The sequence below is a fragment of the Nannospalax galili genome, unplaced genomic scaffold (genome assembly GCF_000622305.1).
Source record: "Nannospalax galili isolate Female #2095 unplaced genomic scaffold, S.galili_v1.0 scaffold442, whole genome shotgun sequence".
Lineage (NCBI taxonomy): Eukaryota > Metazoa > Chordata > Mammalia > Rodentia > Spalacidae > Nannospalax > Nannospalax galili.
In genome coordinates, this window is record NW_008348806.1 from 829,605 (window position 1) to 856,235 (window position 26,631).

General features: G+C 43.8%; 1 protein-coding gene across 9 annotated transcripts in view; it reads right to left on the reverse strand.

Annotated features, from left to right (window-relative positions):
- The window catches only part of Lrrc7 (leucine rich repeat containing 7), a 432,681-nt gene that overhangs the window by 68,073 nt on the left and 337,977 nt on the right, over positions 1 to 26,631 (reverse strand). For 3 of the 9 annotated variants that reach the window (XM_008846091.1, XM_008846092.2, XM_008846099.3), the window contains 5 exons: positions 18,276 to 18,387; positions 17,890 to 18,070; positions 14,198 to 15,869; positions 10,617 to 10,757; positions 1,932 to 2,051 (listed from right to left, as the gene is read on the reverse strand). In XM_008846091.1, the coding sequence (XP_008844313.1) occupies positions 1,932 to 2,051; positions 10,617 to 10,757; positions 14,198 to 15,869; positions 17,890 to 18,070; positions 18,276 to 18,387 (2,226 nt within the window). The remainder of the gene's footprint in view (positions 1 to 1,931; positions 2,052 to 10,616; positions 10,758 to 14,197; positions 15,870 to 17,889; positions 18,071 to 18,275; positions 18,388 to 26,631) is intronic. The other 6 variants (XM_008846094.1, XM_008846093.3, XM_029569850.1 and 3 more) reach the window with 3 other exon arrangements.

Sequence of the window (26,631 nt, forward strand, 5' to 3'; positions counted from 1 at the left end):
CCTTTCCATTTCCTACAGGGTATAGGCCAGCACGATCTGGCTTCCGCTTACGTTTCCAGCTTATTGGACACTATACCCGTCCTTAGTTTCCTTTATCTCCTCCCCAAATGGTGCCCTTTCTAGAAACTACTACAGTCTGGAACCCTAACAGAACTCATCACACTGTACTGCACCGAGTGCTGGGTGCTACACAAAGGCGTACATCCCGCCTGCAAGGTATGGTATCTCCAGTTACTTTGAACAAACATCTTTGATACTATATATATGTTTAAAGCTCACCATAGGCATCAAGGGAAAGATCACTGAGGTTACAAACAATCTATGAACATAACGCATATGTCAGATATGAAGTGCAGTTAGGACAGGATGGACAATCTGGGGCTTTAGCACCACAGGGTAACAGCAACAGCTAGGATTCAAACGGCAATAGCAGACTCCCCCTCCTCCCTGACATCATTCAGCACTTTCTCTAGAGGTGTGCAGAATTCCAAATAGGAGATTTCTTGTGTCCTTACAAAAATAACTTTCTTTCTCCTGTCTTAGGCCTGAGATTTATAAACCTGGTATTCCTGATCCGCACCATCTCCTGAAAACTTTTCTTTTTGAGTTATGTTCCTAAGCCTTATTTATATACACTATCATAATCAAATTTACTCATTTTTCATTTATGTGAAATATTCCTTTGTGCAAAACAGCAGAATCTATTTGGTTTCTTGCTGACAGAGAGCTACATTTGCTCAGTTCTCTAGTAAGCATTGCATGACCTTGGATGTCAGTACAGGAGGGTTTCTAGTTAGTGATTTTAGAGCCTTGCAGCAGAGAGGATCTGGGCATGCTCAACTGTACAGGGCCACTCATAAGCACTAGTTGTGCTCTGCATTTTGACAAGGTGTATAAAGAGTTCGTGACACAAGCAACCCGCATGTCCTGGACCTCTACTTTGGCCCGTCCAGTAGATGCAAACGAGTGATAAAAAGGCTCAGTTTTGCTTGAATTTTTAAGTTTCTTTACTGATTTACTTTCTTGGTGCCCCTTGTATTTTACCAGCTTAAGATTTAGGTCATGTGTCTTTTTTCTTCATTTGTAAGAGTTTAAAAATATAAGGAGGAACAAAAACTCCCATACTTCTCCCAGGTGAGGGTTTCCCTTCCACTTGGCCATGGTGACCTGTTGTGTAGTCAGACAGATATCTACTGACCGATTCACTGTACTCCTTAGATTAAAAGCTTCTTGGGGTTTTTGTTCATGTTTGTTTCTCCAGCTCTAAGAAAGGGCTTAGCACACACTGTACATACTGTTGATCAGTCAGTGTTTATTGGAAGAACTATTACAACTTTACATTTTTAAATTACATTCAGTTATTTGTGTGTGCACATGTGTGTACGTGTGTGGGCACAACATGTGCCACAGAGCAAGTGTGGAGGTCAAAAGACAACTTGTGGGAGTTGATTCTCTCCTTCCACTATTTGGGTTCTGGGGATCAAACTCAGGTCATCAGGCTTGGCAGCAAGTGCCGTTACCCCCCTGAGCCATCTTACCAGCCCCATCACCACTTTCGAAGTGGTAAATTAACCTTTTCATAGTCAAATATCATTTTATGGAAATTGGATATGTGCACTGTTGAAGCCAAGAGAAATGTAAGTATATGTGACACACCTGTACCTGCAGTTCCAAGGGCATCTTGGCATATTAAAGAGTGGCCAATCTGCAGAGGTATGGACTATTATACAAAATCAGCACGAACTCGGAACAGGCAGGGTCCACAGGCATTCTTTCCAATGCACTAACAGTTAACCAAAAGCCCTAAGTGGCAAGATATTTAGCCTGAAGTTACCACGAAGTTAGAAAATGATGTTAAAGACACAAGGCATGGACTACATATTACAATGGATGTACGAAGTTCATGGTCTGTGTCAATTGAAATTGATTACCTTTTTAGTAATGGTGTCCGGAGGTACATCCCGCCTCCCAAGTGGGTAAGGGTTCCACTGGCCACTAGGAGAGACATCTTCTTGTCCATTGTCTACAATGTTGCTTTGCTGGGACGGGGTCTATTGCAAAAATGGTATGGCATTCTTTAGTGATGTGGTAGAAGCTTACCATAGTTTTCTGAAAAGAGTCCCTAATAATTATGGCAAAATTAATTTTGTTTGGTTATAGAAAAACATATAGCCTAACCGGAAATATACTATTTACTGAGTAAGAACTCTAAATTGACAGCTTTTTGGGAAGTAGTGAGAAATACAATAAAAATAACCAGCTCAGAGTTATTTACAGATTTTAAAGAAAAGTTTAGATTTTTTTAACAGTACCTGAATCAAGATAGTCAGAATAAAATCAATCAATGCTTTAAAACCACAACATTTTAAGCTTGCTTAATTTATCTCCTAATATGAGCTTACCATTTAGAATATAAATTGAAATCATATACTCCATACACTGGACTATCCAATTTTCTAAGCCATAACCTAAAATATGAGACTGTGATGTGCACCCTTCACCAAACCACAACAGTCAGTACTGGTGTGTGCCTGGGTTCCACCGCTGTGCCAGCACCAACAGGCAGCTTCGAGGGGTAACAACAAAGTATGCAGTAGAATCACACTGCAGGTTAGCCGTAACTGTTTGGGTTACTAAAGTTACTTATTTACGTAGATCACTGACATAGTAAACTGAAGCCTTCATGAGCTTTTATTTTAGTTGATTTCCTGTTTATAGTTTTTAACAAATAAGAACATTCATGTTTTTATTACTATCAATATTAGGTATTTTGGGAGGATCCATACTCTAATTAGAGTAATATTAAGCAGTCACACATCATCAGAAAGGCAGCCTCCACTGGAGAGATGTGGTGCTATACACAGTGTGTGTGTCTGTGTTGTGTGTGTTTGTGTGTGTGTGCAATTTTTACAAACACCCTTTCCTCCCTGACCTTCAGCAAGTTCTGCTTGCTTTCCTGGGTAATTCCTCTGTGAGTGAGATGCTGCCCTGTACCAAGTTCTGAAGAATCTTAGTGGAGAGCTGAGTTAGGGAGACTGTGCAGTGGTACTCTGTGAGGCAGGGAGGGCTGGGCCACAGAAAACTGCCAGATCCCTTTTGGCTGTAGTAAATAGTCCTACTTTGGTCTTTAAAGAACAATCCCATAACCACCCTGTGTGTATTCTGATCACATTCTTGTTTTTTAAAGAACTGCGTGGAAATATTTTAAGATAGGTTTTATGATGAGACTCTGTCACAATGAGTCTAATGAGTCTAATGAAAAGAAGGAAACAGCTCCATTTGTATGTTTTGTTGTGACTGTAAATTCTTTTTTTCTTTTTTCATAAGCTCATCTGAAAAGAGTATGTGATTTGAAAGCAGCTATACGATGGCTGTCTGTGATCGCATTCTAGGTGTTCCCTTTCTAGACTAATATGTTTATATGTGCTGTATACAACTTTCCTAGCTATAAAACATTGCAAATTATCAAATTCATCAGTTAAATCATATCTATGCACTCAAGCACCACTGGATAGTATTTTCAGGACTTTAGTACCTGTATCTCCTCTGGTTTGGGTCATCTGCCCTAAATGGATAACACACCTGACATCCCACTAGCTCCGTGTAGGGCACATTTTTAAGAAGTGTACAGAATTTAACACGTTTCCTTTTACCCTCAATGTCATCCTAGTCTTCATTTCTGTTCTCTCCTACATTTCCTCACCTGCCCACATGAGCCCTGTCTGGAAACTATTTGGAATTGCAAAATTCCTTTTGGCACAAAAAAGAGGCAGCTTCCTTCTAACAAACCTCATATCATGACCCAGGCTCCTCACTGATTCACAAATTAATTTGTCTCTTTTCAAAAATAGAATAACAGTTATACCAATTCCTTCATATTACGGGGGACAGAGGGAACAAACAGATTAACGAGATACTTTAATGGAACTTCCTGAAAACAATTTCATTTATTAATTCAAGAATGAGCTACCATTGATTTCCTAAATGAGACACTGTAAGAGGCTCTAAAACCTGCAAAAACAGAAAAAACCATGGAAACAATTTATTGATGTTGGGTGGCCATGGTGGTGATGACTGAAAGAAGTATATAGACATTGCTTCTTAAGGTGGTATATAGCATATGCTGTAGATAGATTTGTTGCTTAACTGTTGAAATTCTCTAGAAGATACAAAGTAACCACTGGGGACAGAACAGAAAGCCCTACCAAGTAGAAGGGTCTGACTTTCCTCATCACACATAATCAACTGAGAAAAAAAAAAAAAAAACCCATGGCAGGTCATCCCTGTGCACACAGCCTCAGCTACTAGTTGTTATTTCTGGAGTAACAAAGAAAATGGTCAGTGTGATTTGGCAGAAAGTTAAAGTTTTGCTGAACAAAAACTAGCTTTCAAGTGCGCTACAGACATGGGTATACTTAGCATTTAGAATTCTGAAAGCTATGATTCATTGATCACAAGTGTTTAGTGAAAGAAGACATTTCTGAGACTTCGCTGTGAATTTCTCCATACATGTCTGTGCACATCTGTGCATGTATGTACACATGCGAACGTGGACACACGTGGATACACATGTGTGGAAGCAGATCCATGAGTCAATCAGCCTAGGGGAGCTAGCAGTTATGCTCTTGTCTGGTAATGAACGGGCACTCAGTACCCTTGTGAAATTATACTTGCTGGTATTTTGCTGGAGAAAATATATGAGAATTTGAAAATATATGAGTATTAGAATTTGACACTTTGCAAAGGTCTTGGGACACAGCCTTGACAAATGAAGGATCGATTTTGTTAGATGACTGTACGTAATTAGCAAAGGGCATTACCATAGATTTAACAAAATGTTAAGGATAATTTACCCCAACCAGGGGGCATGGCGATGCATGTCTATAACCTTAGCACTCAGGAGGCTGAAGCTGGAGGATCACAGGTTTGAGGCCAGTCTGGGCTACATGCAAGATCCTGTATAAAACAGAAAACAAAAACAGAGCAAACATACAAACCAATAAACAAAAACTAACAACAAAAAATCCAGAAATACAACAAAAAAATCTGCCCAAAGTATTTTACGTGGAATTATTGTTATATTATTATTCCAACATGCCCTTTGAGATATTTATTACAAAGGTGAACATATGCTGAGCAGGACTCTAAACGATTATGATTTCAGGGTTCCATTCGAAGGTGGGCGTCTAATGATTTTTAAATGAGCTTGCATCAGAATTGAGATGAGGCATCACCTATATTGATGCTAATATTATTTGTTATTTTACCCACTGTCTGTGTAGATTTGTGTGCATTTGCAGGCTGAAGGCTTTTTTCATAATGAGAAGTGTGAGAAGGTCTTTCTTGAGGCATAAGGAGGAAGTGATAAATACAACAGAATCGACAGACATGCAGGCCCCAGCTGGCCTGTGGCACAGCAGAGATCTTGCTGTGCTTTCAGCAGGAAGAAAAGGTGGTATTGCTAAGTGACCCTTGCTTTAGGGTGAATGAATGCAGAATGAATGCTGGGCCTCCTGTCCCGATCTTCTATACCGGTTCAGTAAAAAGGACGTGAGAGATTTAAACAGTTCAGGGACAAACATTGCCATCTAAAATTCTCTAACTCAGGAGCTGATGAGACAAGAATCAATGACTTTACTAAACAAATTAAAATGATAGCGAGGCCACTATCAATGAAACAATTATTTTCTATACACGATTATATCCATATCTATGACCTCAGCCTCCCTTTCTCTGAAATTTTAATTTCGATTACTGCCTAATTATATAAGCTGACAAGCAGTATATTCTATGTGTGATATTATGCCAATAGTTAGGAAAAAAGAGAAATAAACCACTTTCTGCTCTGTGGAAGCCACGTGACTTCTGTTGGCAGCCATGTACCCTGTAGATGGCGTTAGTAAAGGTCAGTGCTTCCTCTCAGCCTGCTGCTCTGTGGTGGTGGAGCTGTCTGCACAGGTATCGTGTGATCCCGGGGTCTGTATTCATTCATGCTGCCCAGCATGATCAAGAAGTGCAGGAGGGCCTGACAAGGCAGGTGGTGATGACTGACCTCAGGCATTGCACCGTGGTGCCCACACAATGCCCGGATCCTGTGTTGCTGGGTCAATGAAGGTACTCCACTTGTGTGCCCCTTTTCCCATCCCATAACACCAACTGCTCTGAATTGTTTGGAAGGTGATGTGAGATAATAAAGGCACTATATCGAATGTCCTGAGTCATGTTAATGTGAAAACATCAAGTTTCACTAATTTTTGAGAAAGCGTTGCTCTAAGTAGAAAGGGTGTAGACTGGGAACCAGAGAGTCAGATGTGAATCCTATCTAGTACCAGGCTGGGTACTAGGGCCATGGCTCTAAAAAAATCAAAAGCATAGTGAGGTGTCTGTGGCTCACGAGCCTCATTGTCCTTGCCTGTGGAGATAAACACGGCCTTTGAGGGGTTCTGTGAGTTGCAAGGAAAAAAAATATTTAAAGTGCGTTGTGGTACCAGGTACACAGTGGGTGCTGTGTATCCCCGGCTTTGTGTTCTTCCCCATGGAAATATTTATTTATTCTATCATTAATTAAAGGGATAAAAGGGTGGTTTATACTGACATTTTTTTTACAATGTTGTGTTTCTCTCTGATAACATAAAATTTCAAGACAATAGCTAGGCTCAGCTACAATAAAACATCCAAAGAAGAACATGAACTGTTAATAACGTTGTAGAAAGTTGCCCTGGGTGCTTTTTGGAAAGGCAGTAAATAAATGATGAATGAAGAAATGAATTGAATGAATTAAAAAAGAAATAGGAAATAAAAACTATTCTATGGTATAATGGCTGATTTGTATGTCCGACATTCATAAATACTCTCAAATTTTCTAGGGGTTTGGCTTAGATGCTAACAAGTGAAGGGAATAAAGGAACTTAACGGTTTATATTAATTTTGTCGTATTTGTTGGCATTTTCAAAACTATCTTAAAGGCTTTCATGAAATTATCATAGAAAGTGAAATTTATTGCTTACAGAATAGAAAGCCTATAGTTAATTTTTAATCCATAAAAAATGTGTACTTGTCCTGGCATGCAATAAACAGGAATGTTAGAAATATTCAAAATGGCAAAATCAGAAAGTCTCTCCATGTACGTGAATATTGACTACGCCAACTCTTTATCAAGTGCAGAATTATCTTCACTCAGAATAACTGTACCCTCTGATTATCTTATTATGAATTTGTATAAGGGCGGTGTCAGTGTACTGGACAAAATAAGAATGCTCCTTCCTCCTGGTGCAAGAGGCCATATTTGGGAAACAGGACCCCATAGGCATGACTTCAGCCTCTATGTGTTCCCTGGGAAGGGCACCACTCCCACACATGTGTGCTACGCATTTTATATATTACTTTACATTCCTAAGGAAACTCCATTCTTTCTAGATGCATGGGAGGAATTTGCTGAACAGAAAATGAATGTTGCTTATCTCCTCTTCTGGCAAAAAGGGTTCAGGGTCACCATGTGTCTGTCATGGACCAGATAGCAGTGACTCCAAGAGCCATGACAGATAGTCTGAAACTGCATTTTAAAACGGTTGACCCTAGTTCTACCCATTTTTCTGGAAAAGGTTGGAACTAAAATTATAATGTTAGGTGAAATAAGTCAGACTTGGAGAGACAATGCTGCACATTTTCTCTCCTATATGGATCTTAATTGTGATGTATGTGCATGTGTGTGTGAGGGGGGGAAGGTGATGAAGCTAGACAGGGAGCCATGGAGGAGGAGGAAGGAATAAAGGGTGGAGGAAACAGGGAGAGAGGGTAGAATGCTTGTGACATGAAAGCAGGAGGAGGCTGTTGGGTACCAGTGGGAAGACGAGACCTGGGAGGGCAGAGAGGAGGATAGAGGAACACGTATGAAAGAAAGTTACAAAATTCATTCCTTTGTATGATAATTTAAAAAATTCATCAAAGAGGCTAACTCAAGTTGGCAGAAAACCCAAACAAATGTGCAAATCCAAGCTCTGCAGAGGAGCTAAATCTGGGCAGTGTGGACAGAGACTTAGGCTGGAATCCATGGATTGGAGCACTGCCTGGAGCTGTCACGAGGGCAGATCTGGCTGAGTTATGAACGTTTAAATTTCTTCACATTTACTTCATGCCAAGTTGAGTATTGCACTTTTTCATAGACCGTAAACTAATAATTTGTGAAATGGCCTTTTCATTCTTCTCTTCTTTATCCTCCTCCTGCTCCTCCTCCTCGTCCTCCTCCTCCTCCTCCTGCTCATCCTCCTCCTCCTCCTCTTCATCCTCCTCCTCCTCCTGCTCCTCCTCCTCGTCCTCCTCCTTTCCTCCTCCTCCTCTTCCTCCTCTTCTTCCTCGTCCTCCTCCTTTCCGCCTTTCCCTCTTCCTTTTCTTCCTGTCTCTCCCTCTCCTCTGTTTTATTTTCCTTTCCCCCCTTGTTTGTATAGGAGGTAAGTACTGATGGTAATTTATTTGAACTCTTTTAGTGCTTTAATTATTGGTTTCCAATTTAATGTGGTTTCCATAGAGACTTCCTGAAAGTCGTCTCTGTGCCTGAGGGGATGGTTCAGAGGTCCCCAAATACATGGCTGCATGATTTCTGTTGCAGAACATGTTGTAGCTATGGTAATAGATAATGAATCCCTTCTCGAGGTACACAAACGACATCATGAAGTTAGTCAGTAATGCACCTGTTCCTCATCTGTACCTGGAGATTAATTTAGACATTAGAAACACCATTTCTGGCATACTGTCAATTTTCAGACACCACATGTTTCTAGATCACTGTAGGGTCAGAGAGTAAATATGATCCCAAATCAGGCAAAATTGGGCTGTTTCCATTTGATAATTTCAGATGGTTCAGGTGATCATTTTCTTCATATTAAGATTCCTTTAATTTACTCACTGGTTTAAAAAAATTTTTTTTCTTATTTTACTTTCAAAGTCTGATTTGTATTTAATTCCCAAGCCCTTAGTGGGGGTAAGTTTGAAGAAAGTTTTGTTAGGAAAGAAGATGAGGGCTTTGGACATTAAAGAGGACAGGAAGAATAGGCAGGTTTTAAAGCAGGGCTCATGTAAGTGGTTATGCCTATGACATGGCAAGAGGCCACTTGTGCCGGAGGAAAGTAACCACACACACTTTCCAAGTCCAAGTTCAGGGCAGAATGCTGGTGCCAAGACCTTGGCCATAGTGGGAGCTATCGGTGGCATCAGCACATACTACAGTTAGAATTGTCTGCCCGAAAAGAAAGCTACCAGCATACCACTGGTCGTGCCCTGGGGAACACAACAAGTACAAGAATATTCAAAACTTGCCACTGTGCGGAGGGTATTTTGCTATGTTTCGTGTGCTTTAAAAATATATTTTATTATTTTTATTTTTTGTGTATGAGTGTATTGCCTGCATGTATATAAGTGCACCCTTGTGCAAGAGGGTATCAGATCCCCTGGAACTGGAATTACAGACAGTTGTTAGCCTCCATGTGGGTACTTGGACTTGAACCTGGGTCCTCTTCAAGAGCAGCCAGTGCTCTTAACCGCTGGGCCATCTCTCCAGTCCCTTGTTTTGTGTTTTTAAGAGAAGAAAAAGTTGTGGAACAAAGTCTCTAACTTTGTTATGCTGCCCACAGTAGGAATTAAACTATCCAGAGTTAGGGAATGTTACCAGATGCTAATTAAACAACGAAGCAGGAATTTGTGCTGTTTCCTTGTGCTGGTCTACAAGTTTGTTCCATGGGTTCCTTAATTTTCTTTAGAAAGAAGAAATGATTAGAGACTGCTGTCATTCTGTTTCCTGAGTTTTTACTGCTTTTTCCCACAAAAACTTACTACGTTAATGACTACATTAACATATAGTCATAATGATACTGCATGAAAATGACTCATTAGTCTCCACTGAGATGTAACAGAAAAAGCATTAAGCACTTTAAACAGGTGAAATGGGCATTCCCATGGTGACTGAATAAACTAAACAGAAACGTTTCCTTGACAATGGAAATGTTTCCTCTCATTAATATATAGTATTGTTTCCATGCTAGTTTGCCTGCGTTCTTGTTTAAATATATATGAACTTGTGATGTTTCGAATAACCAGGGAGGAGTAACAATTAGCAAAACTGTAAGCTTCTCAATCCTTCATTCTGTTATCATTGCCCATAAAGAAAGCGAACTGGAAAAGCACTGGAAGCCAGGCGGTTAGTTACTACTCTAATCTAGAATGTCAAGACTTTTTCAAAGGAACCAACTGAATTCATTAATAATTTCCAGCTCTGTTCTCAGAATGTATTGCCAATATATGGCAGGGCTATTTGGGAAAGCAAACAATAAATATGTCAACACAAAAGAAAGAAAACCAAAACAGAACAGAGAAATTAAGAAGAGAAATGATCCTTGAAGCACCATGAACCTGCTCCATCCAAAAAGTAGGAATCTGATAATCAGTCCGGCTACAAATAAACACGGAGCAGCTAAGAATTCAGATGCTCCAATTTGCCCCAGGTGCTTCTGGACTACGGAAGTCTGCAACAAGCAGGGCTCAATGTACAGCCTAAATACATCAGGTGAACGAACAACATTAAGTGGCTTTGGTATGCTGACACATGTAGGGCAGTCCATACTTACTTTCTGAAGAGGTAGTTCTTGAAGGTCAAATTTAGACTTAGTCTGCAAGTTTAAAGTCATGCTTCTGCCTGCATGCATTGCTGAAATACCTCCATAGGGCAGCATGCCAAGGTTAACTGTGTTGTGTTTGTAAGCAGCGTTCTGAGTAGAGGAGATAACCATGTGACAGGATGTAAACACGTGCTCCACAAACGGATCATTACATGAACAATCTAAATTCATAACATTGAACTGTAAGCGGGCAAACAATAACTCTCAGTATAAACATGCACTTGATCAGACAAAAGCATACAGTCACAGTGTTAGTTATGCACATAGTGAGAACCATCCAGAACTACAGAAAGACAAAAGCAAAGGGACATTCTGCTTTCCACCTGCTCTCACTCAAGACAAAAGCTCCATCCCTTACATGCTGACGGTTCTGGCTCTGGACAACTATTGGCCATCTGTGGCAGTTTATTTCTTCTGAAAATTTAAACCCTGAGATTTGAATCGTATTTTGTCTGCTACAGTCTCATAGACTCAGGTCATCACATATAAAAGCCAACGATGGACTTCTAATTCTGTCTAAGCTAATGGGTGCCAAAATTAAGGTCAAAATTTCTCTTATCACTGAGTCTACAGGTATAATTATAGCAACTCAGCAAAACAGCCGGCCCCCAAATCATTCAACATGACCGCTGGATTGACTGAGTGTACTAATTAGTTCAGTTGGACCAATCAGATAAATTGCATGAGTCTGAATATTCTAAGTTTGCAAAAAATTATACTTTAAACCAGAGAAATCCATGACACCAAAGTACCTATAATTTGAGACTGGTTAACACTATTTATTTAGTATGAATAATATCTGCACAGCACTCTGCCAATATTTATATTGTGGCTACTTTGCACCACCAGGTACTAGTGACTGATACTTTTTTTTTCTACAGGCCCTCACTGAAAAATTGTTAGATGGCCTGTCCTCAAACTTTCAATGTACAGTGGAAACGCCGCCAACAGCACTTGCTTCTTTTACTACTTTCCTACTTAACTCAGTGGACTTTTTCTTAACTGAGTATCAGTGAGGGTTGCTGGCAGGACACTGATAATTCTGAGCACTGTTGGCAGAGCAGTGAATTTTACCACCAGCATTTCATGAGCCGAGCACAGACCCTGCACTTCTGCTGATGTGCCTGTCTGTCACTGTATTTGTTAGCAGACTCGGGGCCACGTCACTGTCACTGTTCCAGAAGAGAAGACTCTGAGCCTTTCAGTCTGGCCCTTTGTCGGCTCCTTGGAACTTCCATAGAAAAGCAGTGATCTCAGACACACGGGTTCCTGCTTTAAAGTCCTGGTCACAGTGGGGCTCTGTCACGGAAGTACCCGTGGTTAAAAAAGGGTAGAAAGCAGCACCCTTTCCTGACTGCGAGGCCAACACTGACATCTTTTGTCTTTGGTCTCTCCCATGACCAGACCTCTAGGCAGTTGCTTTTTTAATGTAAAATCATGGAGATCTCTAAGTTTCTGGCATTGCTTTTTGGTTTTCAAGGTTGAAATGGCTCAACCAAGTTTCAGTGGGGAAGAGGTAACCCTCCCCTCCGTGTGGTTGGACCACAGGTGGAATGTTAATAGCACAGTTCTGTCAAAACTAGTTTGACATCATAATCTGTGCTCTGGCACCCTGAATTCATCTGGGTGAGCAGCTGGGAGGTTCTTAGGGAGATGTGACCTGAATTATTGCTCAGCAACTCAACTGAGCTGGGAAAGGAATGCTACTTGAATTGAAAGTGGAAGCCAACTCAGTTTCTTGGAATTAAATGAGTAACGATTGAATAGACGTTAAAATTGCTCTGAAAAGTTAATGGTAGAACCTAGGAATTTTAAAGAAACAGAGCTTAACTGAAGGGGGAGGTGTCATCGCAGCAATGGAAAATACACACAAACTCACTTTAGCCCTCGGGGACAGGCATGGCTTTCTACTTGGTAACCAAACTCCTCCCTAGGCCTCTACCCTCTCCACCTACAGATGGCACCTTTCCAGTAGCCTGGTTCACAGGAAGAGACCCATTTATCTGGGACACCAGTCAACAAATGGCATCAAATACTTCACATCCTTTATCTGCATTTTCAGTTTCCACCCACTCTTCTGATGCCTCAAATTACTAATTATCGTCCGCATGCTCCAGATACTTTCGCAGAACCTTTCTTGGCTAGTTCACCTTACCCTGTTACGTATGGTCGTGTCTACACGAGGCCAGAGTTTCCAAACCGTATTGTATTATTTGGCCCCAAATATTTTCGCCCTCCGAGTTATCTGCCTACATGGAGGGTGTGACTTGAGGGAAGGCATGGGGCCAACGACCAGGTGTCTCCTACTACAGCCAGTCATGAGGCTTTGATGAGGCTCCCTTCAGTGGGACGGAGCACACCTATTTGAAACAGACATTTTGATGAAATATTTGCAAGGCAGAACCAATTTCCACACTGAGAAAGCAGCACCCACATCCACACTTATTAGTTCACTCTTTTCTAGGAAAACCGTTCTCTTGTCATGTAGACACGACCTACAAATCATTATTCTAAAAGGATAAACCTGAAAACACAAATTCAATATTAAATTAATACATAATAGATACAGTGACCTGTTCTTTAAGGAGGACACCAAATAAAACAGTAAAACAATTGAGTGAAACATCCGGATAGCTTATTTCCCAGAACATTTTAACCTAGAAAGTGAGAAGAAAAGACCAATCTTCACAGCCCCCTGCAGCCGAGCCAGAAGGCTCAGATGAGTGACAGAAAATGAGATGCCTGGTTTCTCTTAGAGAGATTCAAGCAGGCAATAAGAAGTTTGTCATGCTTTGTGCTTTTTTAAATTCTCTAATCACTGCCCACTCCAAATGGTGCCACTTCTCATTTCAGAAACTGAATTAGGATTAATTTCCTTCTTTGGCTACAAGATGCACACTAATTCATACACTAATTTGTACTTTTGTAGTCTTTGTGAAGACATCATCTGTTTTTGTTGTTTGTAGCCTGACTTGAATTTTGACATTTCCATCTACGTAAAAGCCAGCATTCTAAATGGCAAGACTTTTTTTTTTTTTTTTAAATCAAATCAAATAGTGTGTAGGAAGGCATTTAAGCTATTTTTCTGTCTCTTGCTGGGAAGGTTATTGCTCATTAGAAGCACTAACTTTGGTAGTCACAGAGCTGTGGTTATATGCAAATTTTGTAAACAAATTAAGCTGGAGTTTAAAGTGAGTCTTTGGAGAAGGGTGAAACGCTCACTTCTAGACTGCGTCAAAATAACGCTTCTCAGGTCACTAGAGGGCGGTTTTGGGGCCCTGGAGTGCCTTGCTGTGTTGCCTTCACGGCCAGAAAGCCAGGGCAACGCCGTCGCGGTGACCCGGCCCGGTCCTCCTACCAGAGTTGGGCTGGCTTTGGGGCACCGTCGGGAAAGCGTGAGGCACCCCCGCGGCGAACTGCGCCGACCACCTCCCCGCCAACCGAGCGGGCACCGCGGGCCGGACGAGCTCAGACGCCGGGAAGGGCGCCCGGGGCTGGAGGGAAGCGGTACAGAGAAACACCAGACATACCCTGTCTAACCTTCTAGCTTCTATGTGTCTAAGCAGCTGCTGTCTCCAGTCTGCCGGCATTTTACCACAGCTCTCCTCTCCCTTCACAGGGGTGGGCCTCGTCTTTACATCACCGTTATCGGACGGCTTGTCGCCATAGTTACCCAAGGTATAGTCAGACGGGATTTTTTCCAGGAGGGCCGCCATGGTCGGCCTGGCTGAAACCGGCCTGGTTTGGGAGGCGCCGTAGCTCTCCGTGCTGTAGCTCCGCGCGGACAGCGGCCGCCGCTGCGTGAGGCTCTTGGCGGGAAAAGCTCCCGCCTGCGCTTTCACGTCTTGGTAGGACGGAGGCTCGTCGTCGTAGCGGCCGTTCCTCCGCAGGAACTGGGCGTCGGCGCCCGGAAGGCCGCCCTGGCCGTCCAGCGCCCCCCGGTAGGCCGCGCGGCCGTACCTGTCCCCGGGGGCCGGCTCGTGGGGCTCGGCGGCCCTGCGGAAGGCGGCCATCTCGGCGGAGCCGGCCAGGGAGTCGGCCCTCCGCAGGAAGCCCGCCCGGGGCCCCTGGCCGGCGAACGGCGCGCTCGGCAAGGCGTCCTCGGCCGCGGACGAGAAGGAGAACACCTGCTCCAGCGGGAACCCGCGGTAGGCCCTGGGGCTGACCAGGTCCTTGGCGCCGCCCTTGCCGGCCGGCTGCACGTACTCAGAGCCGAGCGCGAAGGGCGGCGCCATCATCTTCTCGGCTTTGAGCTCCACCGCGCCCTGGGGGTTGAAGCTCTGGTCGAACTGATAGACCTTCTTCGTCACGGACGCCCTGGGCTGAGGGGGCCCTTTGCTGCTGCCGTACACGAGCATCTCGTCGTCCAGCATGGGCACCGACTGGCTCCGAGACATGCTAGACACGCCGTGCTCCGGCCCCGACAGCCTGTCCGGCCGCTCGTGGCTCCCCAGGTGGTCGCTCCCCGACGCGTAGTTCTCCAGGGGAATGTTATAGACCTTGTAGGTACCGATGTCGATCTCGTCGATGCTCTGAGACTTTTTGAACTTGTTGGACTTTATGTCTTTCATGAGTGGGGAGAGCCTCTCCGTGCTTTTGCTCATCGCAATGACCCCTTTAGACGAGTCCGGGCGGCAGTGGATTTGGGAAAAGACGTTACTGAGACTCCTGCTGGGCGTGGGGTCGTGGTACTCCCACGGCACCCCTGGAGAGAAGGGACCCGGTGTGTCCGCAGGCTCCTTCATGTGGTCCTTCCTCTCAGGCAAGGGGCTGCTGGTCGGGGTTGTCTCTAGTTTGGAAGGAAAAGCCGTCCTGTCTTCAAATGGGCTGGGGGTCCTGGTCCAGTTCTGCCAGGGGTTGGAAGGAGGCACTTCTGTTTCCGGTGTGTGTCTGTGCGTGGACTGCTCCAGCTCCAGGGGAACACCAACAATCCTGTCCTGCCTGATCAGAGGCCTGCGCCCGTGAGCCGGGACGCTTCTGGCCTTGGCGCTTAGGAGAGGATTGTTGCCGGCGTTCTCCGCGGCGGTCTCCTCTGAGACGAAGCCTGTGTTATCGTAATGGGAGCCATCTGTCCAGTTGTCAGGGAAAGCATCGCTCACAGGCAGCCTCTCCGGACGCTGGGGGAGGTTCCCTGGAGGGACAGCTTCCCTCTGGCTGAGTAATGGCTTCGCATCAAGAGGCTGTGGGAAAGATGGAGCCATCCTGTGAACACAAGGAAGAGACATAGGACCGTGAGGGAAGATCTTTGCAGGAGGAAGAACAACCAATAGAGAATGCCGCTGTCCCCACTCAACCTAGATTAAAGTAGCGTTGTTTCACGTCCCCCATCCAAACGTCCACTTCTCTACCTGCTCTGACTCTTGTCTTCCTCAATGGGCTTCTAGCTCGCCAGGAAGCCCATGTATCTATCCTCTGTAGACTACCTCATGTCCTTCGCTAGAATGCAAGCACAAGCATGAGACTGTTTTCTCTTTGGGCTCAAACACACATTGGCTGCGTGAATGGATGGGTGACGTTTGTAAGTCTCCAGCCATGGTCCTGAGCCTGGCTGATAAGGAGAATCCCTAGTACTTTTCCCTAAAGAGTCTGACTCAGGACATGTCCAAGCCATTGGTTCAGAGTACTTTACTTAAAAATGCTTGATATGTCTAATGAATCAAGTAAAACTAGGTCTTCATTTTTGATTTTTAAGTTCTTTTATTAATTTTCAAAGTTAGCATAAAAATCCATAGGTTCATTATGGTATTTTCAGACTTACATGCCATTAAACTTTGTTCTAATTTTCCCCTCTGCCCACTCTTGCCCCACTCTGGCTAGTCCCCTTTCTCTCCTCAAATCTTCCTTTTTTCTTCACGTGGCACACATTCTGTGATTCTTTCCTCCCTTGAACTCTTTTCTTCCCTCTCATGAGCCCATGCAGTCATGTCTTGAAGACTCAGTGTCCAGTGGTCTACAGAGTATTCAGGAATCCTTGTCTACACTTAAAACTGCAGTGTGCTGCAGGCCCATGGGGGCACGTTTATGTGCTAGCACGTACTTGCTTTCTTGAGACTGTTCTAATCCATTTGCACACTAATGATGCTGAATCACACACATACAATTTAACACATATATATATATATTTATTACTAGTGAGTGAAAGACTGTGCTTCTGTGACTTGAAACAAAGAATGCTTAGAAGACATCTTCCAGAAATACCTAATCTCTGTTCACATAACAATAATGACTCTATGAACTTAAACAACTTACACTTTTATCATAACATTGCTGAAATAGATGTGATAGAGGTTACATGAATTACAAATGAAAACAGCGCCAAATAGGGCAATGTTGTCAGTAAACACAAGTGAACTGAGTAGATCACTTGACAATTTTTATTTACTATTTTTAGTAAAAATACCATAGCACATTATAAAAGAGAATGTGTTGAACGGGGTAAGCACTATGCAGCTGAGTAACAGCTGCTCTCCTTGGCCATCTGACTCTCCCTGGTTCCCCTTGGTTCTCTCAGACTTTCCCTGGATCTCTCTGGTTCTTTCTGGGTCTGTCCCACTCTCTCTGGCTCTCCCTGGTTCTCTCTGGGTCTGTCCCACTCTCTCTGGCTCTCCCTGGTTCTCTCTGGGTCTGTTCCACTCTCTCTCCCTGGTTCTCCCTGATTCTCTCTGAATCTCTCAGACTCTGTCTTTTTGATTTTTGTTTTTGTCTCCATCATAGAATGGAAGTTATGTAAGTCAGAGGCATGAGGAAAAGATTAAATGCCTTTATCTAAGTCTTAACAACCATAGTGTGGACAGAACCTGAGTGTTTACACACATCTTTATGACATCATTTTGCTTTCTTGTGGTCCCGGGGATCAAACCCAGGGCCCTAAGCACACAGCTGTACCACTGCTACCCTTAGCTCTGTCACTGAGCCTTCTTACATCACTTTGGATGGTGACATGTCCAGAGACACAGAGGCTTGTGCTGGTCACAGACGATTGTCTCCTTTCAGGCTTTTTGTCCCTAGCATGCCTTCCCATTGTCTCCTCCCGCCATCCTGCATCTGGGCCTGGGGATGGCAGTGATATTTTTGGAAGTTCCAGGTGGGACCCACTTGCTTACCTGCCTCTTCTGTGCCACTCATGTGCCAAACACAATTCCCAAATTAAGCAGATTCTGTTTTGTCAAAAGTTGCTGGAAATGAGCTTTTGGGAACATAAAAGTGGGAATTCTCAACACACCTGTTACCCCACAAAGAGTTATGAACGGCATCTTTAGCTGTTGTCTGCAGGGACCCCACTTTGACCCGGGTGTTAGAGGATGCTGAGGAAGCCTGGGAGGGCGAGTAGTCTGAGTAAGTGCCTGAGGAAACACTGTTATTCAGACAGTGAGTTTTGTCAACTTCAGACTCATCAGTTGATTCTGAAATTTAAAGGGGAAACACGTTACAGTGCTATGAACACTGACGGTTACAAGCAGAAGCATGAAAATCAGATTCCATATGGATTAATGTCAGAAGCACACATCTGTGAAGTATTTATAGACTACAGCACATCATAACTCATAACTGGTGGTTTGTCATGCACATGCATCGCGCATAGTTTCCACATGGGCTTCACGATGTTACCTTTTTTGTCCTTCCCTAGCAGAACAAGTTTGGGTGGGTACAGAGGGGTCTCAGCTAATGAAGGGTGAAGTTCCCCAATCCTCATTTCATTAGCTGGATGAACAAAAGAATCCTGAGAGATATAATAATACAGGATAAAGTAAACATTTAAACAATGGTTAACCAAGATGGCAATATCTTCATTTGGCTCAGATACAAAGATGTGGCCCTGGGGTTTAATTCACCATGGGGCACTGGAAAAGAACCACATGTACCTCTGAGTTGAGAACTGTTTTCCTAATTTACGTGAGTCTATTTATTCATCAGCCGCATTTTTGAATGCTGTTCATATGCCTGGCACTGTGCAAAGAACTGTGGAGGTTTCCCAGAAAGACACAGTGTGGTCTTTTGGGAATTCACAGTCGAGCTGAGACGAAACAGGAATCATTTTAACATAGCACTGAATTATGCTAAGCTCTCTATAAGCAGTGTGGTTCACAGCTGCATATGCTGGATGTGAGAGTTCTACGGATGAATCCCGAGTGTTCCAGGGGACAACATCACTGAACAGCTGGAGCTTCCTTCCAGCCCCACCCATATTATCCCACTGGTGACCCAGCGATACTGCGCCCCTGACTCCTGTCCTCCAATCCTGGCTGTGCCAGGTGGCTATGCCCTCAGTTACTGGGTTTGCCTCGCCTTTTTCCCGAGGTCCCTACTCTTCTTATGGTATGTAGCCTGCTCAGTCTGCATTATATATTGAGTACTGAATATCATGAATGACAGTGGTACAAGAATACAACTTTGTGAAAATGAACATATAAAAATTTCATGTATTTTAATTTCTAGATTCAGATCATGATTCCCAGTTTACCAGGAATTGGGGAAGCATTAAAGAAGGCAAACTTCTAAATTCTCACCATCTTCTATGCTCGTCAGCTTTATCTTTTGAAGTCTTTATGTTAATTTAAGCAAAGAAGAACATTCAGTTCTTTTTCATGTCAATGTCTTGCTAGGAGCATCAAATGCACACAGGTACAGTTTGTTAAACCAGAGAAAGGATATATTTAGGCAAAATATCAGAAATTTGAAAAGAGGTGCCCAGTAAGTCTTTGGTGGGTGTAATGGTCAGACAGAAACTTGTTATAAATGCCACATAAGTCCAAACACTCACAGGGCCAGCTTTGGGGTTTGGGTGTTCCAGAAAACACGTCTGTTTCTTTAACTCCTGACTGATATCTTTTGGGGTTCTTTTGTGTTGGGGGAGGTGAGTAGGTTTGTATGGGAGTATTTGCCTGTGGAGAACTGACATCTGTCTGATATTTGTCAATTAAAAAATATCTTATTTAAAATTTTTATGTGTCTGAGTGTATAGCCTGAATGTATATAAGTGCACTCATGTCATGTAATGCCTGCAGAGGACAGAAAAGGGTGTGCGGTTCCTCCAGAACTGGAGTTCTAGATGGTTGTTAGTCACCATATGGGTGCTAGAAACTGAACCTGGGTCCTCTGCAAGAATAGCCAGTGCGCTTAACCTCTGAGCCATCTCTCCAGCCCAATATTTGTCAATTTTTAGAAAGGATCTTTCAAGAGACAAAGATGGAAAGCCATTTAGTGCAATCCTCTTCCTGTTCTGTGACTGCCTCAGACATGGAATCTGGCTTAGGCCCAGGCACATGGAGACGCTTAACAAGGACACAGCATTGGAATGTGGCTCTCTTAGGTTCCAGTGAGAGAGAATCAGGGACCTAAAACAGAGGATTCCATTTGAGAAGGGATCCTAAAGGGAACTGGGCTGATGAAAAGTCTGGGACTGAAGAGAGAAATCTGTATTTTCATAGGATTTCAAAGCTCTACATAAGAAATGATGACAGAACATTGTGGTGTGGTAAGGATTGAAAGCGGTTGTCCAACTTGGGAGAAATTTATAAGAAGATGCCAGTTGGAGAACAAACACTGTGGAAGGAGGGAGATCCGCTGGCCTGTCGAGATCTGTCACAGGGTGCCGCATTTTGATCCTAAGCCTGCCTGTCCCTTCTTGGTCAGGTTATTTGTACTTCTCTGACCCAGAGGTAGGTAACAGGGATTAGTGCCAATCTCTGCCCTATTATCTGAAGCTAATGGTACCTCATTTGTGCGAACAAAATTCAGAAAGCAGAGTTTTTAATGGCACATAATAAAGTATGAGGATTTTGGCCTACAAAAATAAAAAAGAGACACAGAAGCCGGGTGTGGTGGCGCACGCCTTTAATCCCAGCACTCGGGAGGCAGAGGCAGGCGGATTGTGAGTTCAAGGCCACCCTGGTCCACATAGTGAGTTCCAGGACAGCTGGGGCTACAGGGAGACCCTGTCTCAACAACAACAACAAAAAGAGACACAGAAACCAAACTGAAGTTACACAAGCACAGTTGTATCTGTGTCCTACACATTCCGTACAGTCAGGCTACTTTGCTTAGATGTGTCAGTGTTTCAGAACTATCACCAGGAATCTGCATGGAACCTACGGCTGAACTCAGGTATGAGTTTCTGACCCTGCTCAAAAATTGGTGATGTTGGAGACCACGTTCAGCGGGGAGGTGGTGGCTTTCAGCAGTGGCCCACCATACACTCATCTAAACAGCTCCTTCTGCTGAGACAGACGTGGAGGAGAAAGCCATAAAACTTCCTTCTTTATTCCACTGTCTTTCCCTCATTTAAAGTAAACATGGAGAAAGAGATCCTAAGGTGGACGTCAAGAAGAGCAGAAGCTTATTTCTGAGCTTTTGAATGTCTAGGAAAAAAATAGAGGGCACTTGACTGATTTCTACTATTGGATGGAAGATCTGGCGTCTCCTCATGAGGAAGAGGTCTAGGTCATTTTTTACTATGACAGATGTGGGGAGCAGGTGTCCAGATAGAGACCTGCAGGATAAATGGGACAGGTATGGTGTTTTATTCTATTGAGGAATGGTCTAGAATTATCATTTACTTTGGCCTTTCTTCTGTACCAAGAACTGGGCTTGGAGTTGTATATCAATACTTGCTATCATTAGAGTTCACCCCTACAAAACTCTAAAATGGTATCTTACCTGTATTTTTAGAGGTAAAGAAACCAAAGCTCAGGTACAACTTCACTGCTAAGGCTAGGAACAAATTAGAGCCAAGGCAGCAATTCTTGTTACCTGGACTTAAAAGCCCTTATCTTTGGATCCCAAACTGTGTTCTGAGGTACTCCTGGGTATGGATGTCATGAGTCACAAGGAATGTTCGAGCGCCAACTGAGATCAGAGAGTATATGACCTGCTAGTTCAGTGTTGCACTTGGCTTCAACATTTGCCTGCACATCCCTCATGAAGCTGGATTTGATGATTGCTAAGATCAAAAAGTAAAAGTGTTTTGGAGCCACTGTGAATGGCTGAGCATGTGATGTTCACCTGTGAATGGCTGAGGGTGTGATGTTTGCCTGTGACTAACTGAACTTGTGATATTCACCTGTGAATGGCTGAGGGTATGATGTCACCTGTGAACAACTGAGCTTGTGATGTTCGCCTGTGACTGGCTGAGCTTGTGATGTTCATCTGTGAATGGCTGAGGGTGTGATGTTTGCCTGTGAATGGCTGAGGGTGTGGTTGCCTGTGAATGGCTGAGTGTGTGATGTTTGTGAATGACTGCAGGTATGATGTTTGCCTGTAAATGGCTGAGGGTGTGATGTTCGCCTGTGAATGGCTGAGCTTGTGATGTTCATCTGTGAATGGCTGAGGGTGTGATGTTTACCTGTGAATGGCTGAGGGTGTGATGTTTGTGAATGCGGGTATAATGTTCACCTGTAAATGGCTGAGGGTGTGATGTTCATCTGTGAATGGCTGAGAGTGTGATGTTCACCTGTGAACAGCTGAGGGTGTGATGTTTGTGAATGGCTGAGGGTGTGGTCTGTTGTAAGAAGATACTGAGGGTGTGATGTTCACCTGTGGACAGCTGAGGGTGTGATGTTCACCTGTGAACAGCTGAGAGTGTGATGTTCGCCTGTGAACGGCTGAAAGCATGATGTTTGCCTGTGAATGGTTGAGAGTGTGATGTTCACCTGTGAATAGCTGAGGGTGTGATGTTTGTGAACAGCTGAGGGTGTGATGTTTGTGAACAGCTGAGGGTGTGATGTTTGTGAATGGCTGAGGGTGTGATGTTCGCCTGTGAATGGCTGAGGGTGTGATGTTCGCCTGTGAATGGCTGAGTGTGTGATGTTTGTGAATGGCTGAGGGTGTGATGTTCGCCTGTGAACAGCTGAGGGTGTGATGTTTGCCTGTGAATGGCTGAGACTGTGATGTTTGTGAATGGCTGAGGGTGTGATGTTCGCCTGTGAACAGCTGAGGGTGCGATGTTCACCATGACTCCCAGCTTTCAGCAAGCAGCAGGTGTCCAGTGGGTGCACGCATCTCAATATTTTGGCTTTGGTTATTTTAAAATGAGACAAGGGGCTGGAGAGATGGCTCAGCAGTTAAGAGCACTGGCTGCCCTTGTAGAGAACCTGGGTTCAGTTCCCAGCACCCATGGCAGCTAACAAACATCTATAACTCCAGTTCCAAGGACAATGACAGCATCTTCTGACCTCCGAGGGCATTGCATGACATAGGTGCACTTACATACATGCAGGCAATAGACTCGTATGCATAAGATTAAAAATAATAAATAAAATATTTAAAATGAGACAAAACATTTTCCTTCCCAGTTCAGGCTTCTTATCTGTCCAGTGACCTCTAAGCAGGTGCATTTATTAAGCTGTACCTGGCTACTACATGGAAATGCTAAGTATTATTTCAGTCTGACTCCACTATAAGAAAATGATGCATTAAGGACATGATATGCTAAGACTTTCTTCAGCACACAGGTTAAGCTGCAGAAGGACAAAGCAGCCAACAACAGATGAATCATCGATTCAGCAAAGACTCAGGCATTGTCCTGGACTTCAGTGAACTTCTACTTGGTTGGAGAGACATGTTAACAGATTTATAATACCAGACTTAACCAATCATCATTTTATACAACAAATATTTATTGTGTGGCCTCTCTGTGCAGGACTCTGGGCAGATGAACCCAGTTTGCGATGGAGTTACATGCAATAACCCCAGCTTAAGTTGAAAGTATCAAGTAAAAATGCACTTAATGTTACTAGCCCACTAATATTCCTAAGCACAGCATCCTGCACATTGCAGAGAATGAGTCCTGTGCACTTGGGACCCTGAAATTGGCTGACAGCTGTGCTTACTGGTGATGCCCAGCAGAGCATGGGAATATCAAACCATGTATTGTTAGCCCAGCAAGAAGTCAAAATTCAAAACTAGAGTGTACTTTTGACTAAATCTAACAGCTTTGGCATCAGCACAAAGTTGAAGAATTCCAAGTTGAACCATCATCTGTGCCCAGCAGACAAGACAGAAATGGTCTCTGCTTTCTGAAGCTCAGTCTGAAGTTAGTGCATAAAATAATCACAAATGTTCTCATTATAGTCAATGCAAATAAACATAGTGGTGCAACAGAGAAGCCAAAAGGCCAGACTGATCAGGGTGATCCTGCAAGATTTGAAGGGTGAGGGCATGGTGCTGCAGGGTGAGCTGGAGAGTGAGCAAACACAAGGCCCAGAAGGCGTCATGATGGGAAAAGGCAGAGAGCAAAGCCTTCCTACCACCTGGCTCTCCTGGTTGCCATGGCTGTGCCAGCTCTGTTCTTCATCTAGCACAGTGAAAACAGCGTAGGAACAGGGAAAGATGTTGGTTGAGGCTGGCTTTCCTTCCACTTACTTGGCTGCTTATGAAATGCAATCTTACTTTGCTTTTTTGAGATAGAGTCTCACGTAGTTCAGGCTGCCCTCAAACTCACTATGTAGCCAGGGATGACCTTGAACTCCTGATCTTCCTGTCTGCACTTCCCAAGCCCACACCGGGCAGCTTCTGTTTTCTTTCCCCTTTCTTCTTTCAGGCATGCCTATCTCGATTCTTTCTCTTCCTCCCTTCGTTTAAGCGTTTAATCATCTGGCTGGTTCTATTCTCTACGGGACATTCTATCTAGTGAAGACTTGAAAATGGCATATTGACAGATGAGGTGGTGCATGCCCACAACCTTAGCCCTCAGGAGGTAGAGGCAGTTAGATTGTGAGTTTGAGGCCAGTCTGGGTTAATTCCAAAAACCCTGTATCAAAAAACAAAAATAAAAGAACACACAGATGTAAAACATATAATAAACGCTGAGTTTACATAGTTAGCAAGATGCTTGGCTGTCTGTTTTAAGTCAGGACACTGAATAAAATGGAGTGTTGCCCTAATTTGGCTGCATTTAGCATAAGAGGTGATACAACTACCTTAGACTGGCTAAAGGGAAAGAAGATGGAGTTTCCATTCCAGGGGAAGTGTTGAAATCACCTAGGAATGTCTGGGATACAGCAGGTCACATGATAAACATAAAGTTAAATGCCAGCTGCCATCTTAGCCTAACTTACCAGGGCCTCTCTAGCTAATTAAGAAACTTAGAATTTTTTTTTGTCTGTTGTAAGAAGATACTGGAAAGGAGATGATTAGATTTACACTCCTTTTAGGAAGACCATTTCCAAGGAATGAGGAGGCATGGGCAAGGTAAAGCAAGGGTTGGGTGGCTTTGCCAGTCAGGACAGAGCTTCAGACCTGAGACACATTCAGGTGACAAAGTGCAGGTTTGCAATATTATAAAGGATCAAAGTAGAGAGAAGGGAGAAGCAGTTGGATTTGCCCCCAGTTTCTAACCTGAAAGAGCTTGTGGGTAATATTGTGGGCTAGATCAAGGTCAGGGCTAGAGCAGAAGCAAGTTTGAGGAGGAAATGTGAAATTTAATTTGGATTCATTACTGTTGGTGTGGTTGTGAGAGACTTTTATGATACTCATCTACTGTAGGGCTATTATTAAACTCATGACCACTGCTGTTCCCCCCTCACCTAGATCATTCACAAATGAAGCAATTACAGGATTTTCTTCATGTTGTGGTAAATTTACTCAACTTTTAGGTTTTCATAATCACAATGTTATAATGGATGTTAAGCAGTAATTCCATGAAATGTAAACAATGTGTGCGTGTGTGTGTGTACCTGCTTAAATATTGCTTGCTTCCCTGTTCATACTGTTCTAACAACTTAGATGGGAGTCTGTATCGCGCAGCGTATGTGCAATGCCATGAAAGAGAAAGCACAGCCGCGTTCATCAGGCAAAGGAGTAAAAAAGGAAATTGGAGGCTGTTCTTCCTTAGGTGTGGGTGTACCCTCTCACACACAGGAACTTTCTTACTTAGGTGCGGTGTACCCTCTCACAGGAACTTTCTTACTTAGGTGTGGGTGTACCCTCTCACACACAGGAACTTTCTTCCTCAGGTGTGGGTGTACCCTCTCACACACAGGAACTTTCTTCCTCAGGTGTGGGTGTACCCTCTCACACACAGGAACTTTCTTACTTAGGTGCGGGTGTACCCTCTAACACACATGAACTTTCTTCCTTAGGTGTGGGTGTACCCCTCTCACACACAGGAACTTTCTTACTTAGGTGTGGGTGTACCCTCTCACACACAGGAACTTTCTTCCTTAGGTGTGGGTGTACCCTCTCACACACAGGAACTTTCTTCCTCAGGTGTGGGTGTACCCTCTCACACACAGGAACTTTCTTCCTCAGGTGTGGGTGTACCCTCTCACACACAGGAACTTTCTTCCTCAGGTGTGGGTGTACCCTCTCACACACAGGAACTTTCTTCCTCAGGTGTGGGTGTACCCTCTCACACACAGGAACTTTCTTCCTCAGGTGTGGGTGTACCCTCTCACACACAGGAACTTTCTTCCTTAGGTGTGGGTGTACCCCTCTCACACACAGGAACTTTCTTCCTTAGGTGTGGGTGTACCCCTCTCACACACATGAACTTTCTTCCTTAGGTGTGGGTGTACCTCTCACACACATGAACTTTCTTCCTTAGGTGTGGGTGTACCCTCTCACACACAGGAACTTTCTTCCTCAGGTGTGGGTGTACCCTCTCACACACAGGAACTTTCTTCCTCAGGTGTGGGTGTACCCTCTCACACACAGGAACTTTCTTCCTCAGGTGTGGGTGTACCCTCTCACACACAGGAACTTTCTTCCTCAGGTGTGGGTGTACCCTCTCACACACAGGAACTTTCTTCCTCAGGTGTGGGTGTACCCTCTCACACACAGGAACTTTCTTCCTCAGGTGTGGGTGTACCCTCTCACACACAGGAACTTTCTTCCTTAGGTGTGGGTGTACCCTCTCACACACAGGAACTTTCTTCCTTAGGTGCGGGTGTACCCCTACAACACACAGGAACTTGTACCCCTCTTCCAGGGAGGCTTCACACTGTAACCATTTTGTTTTGCTTTGTTT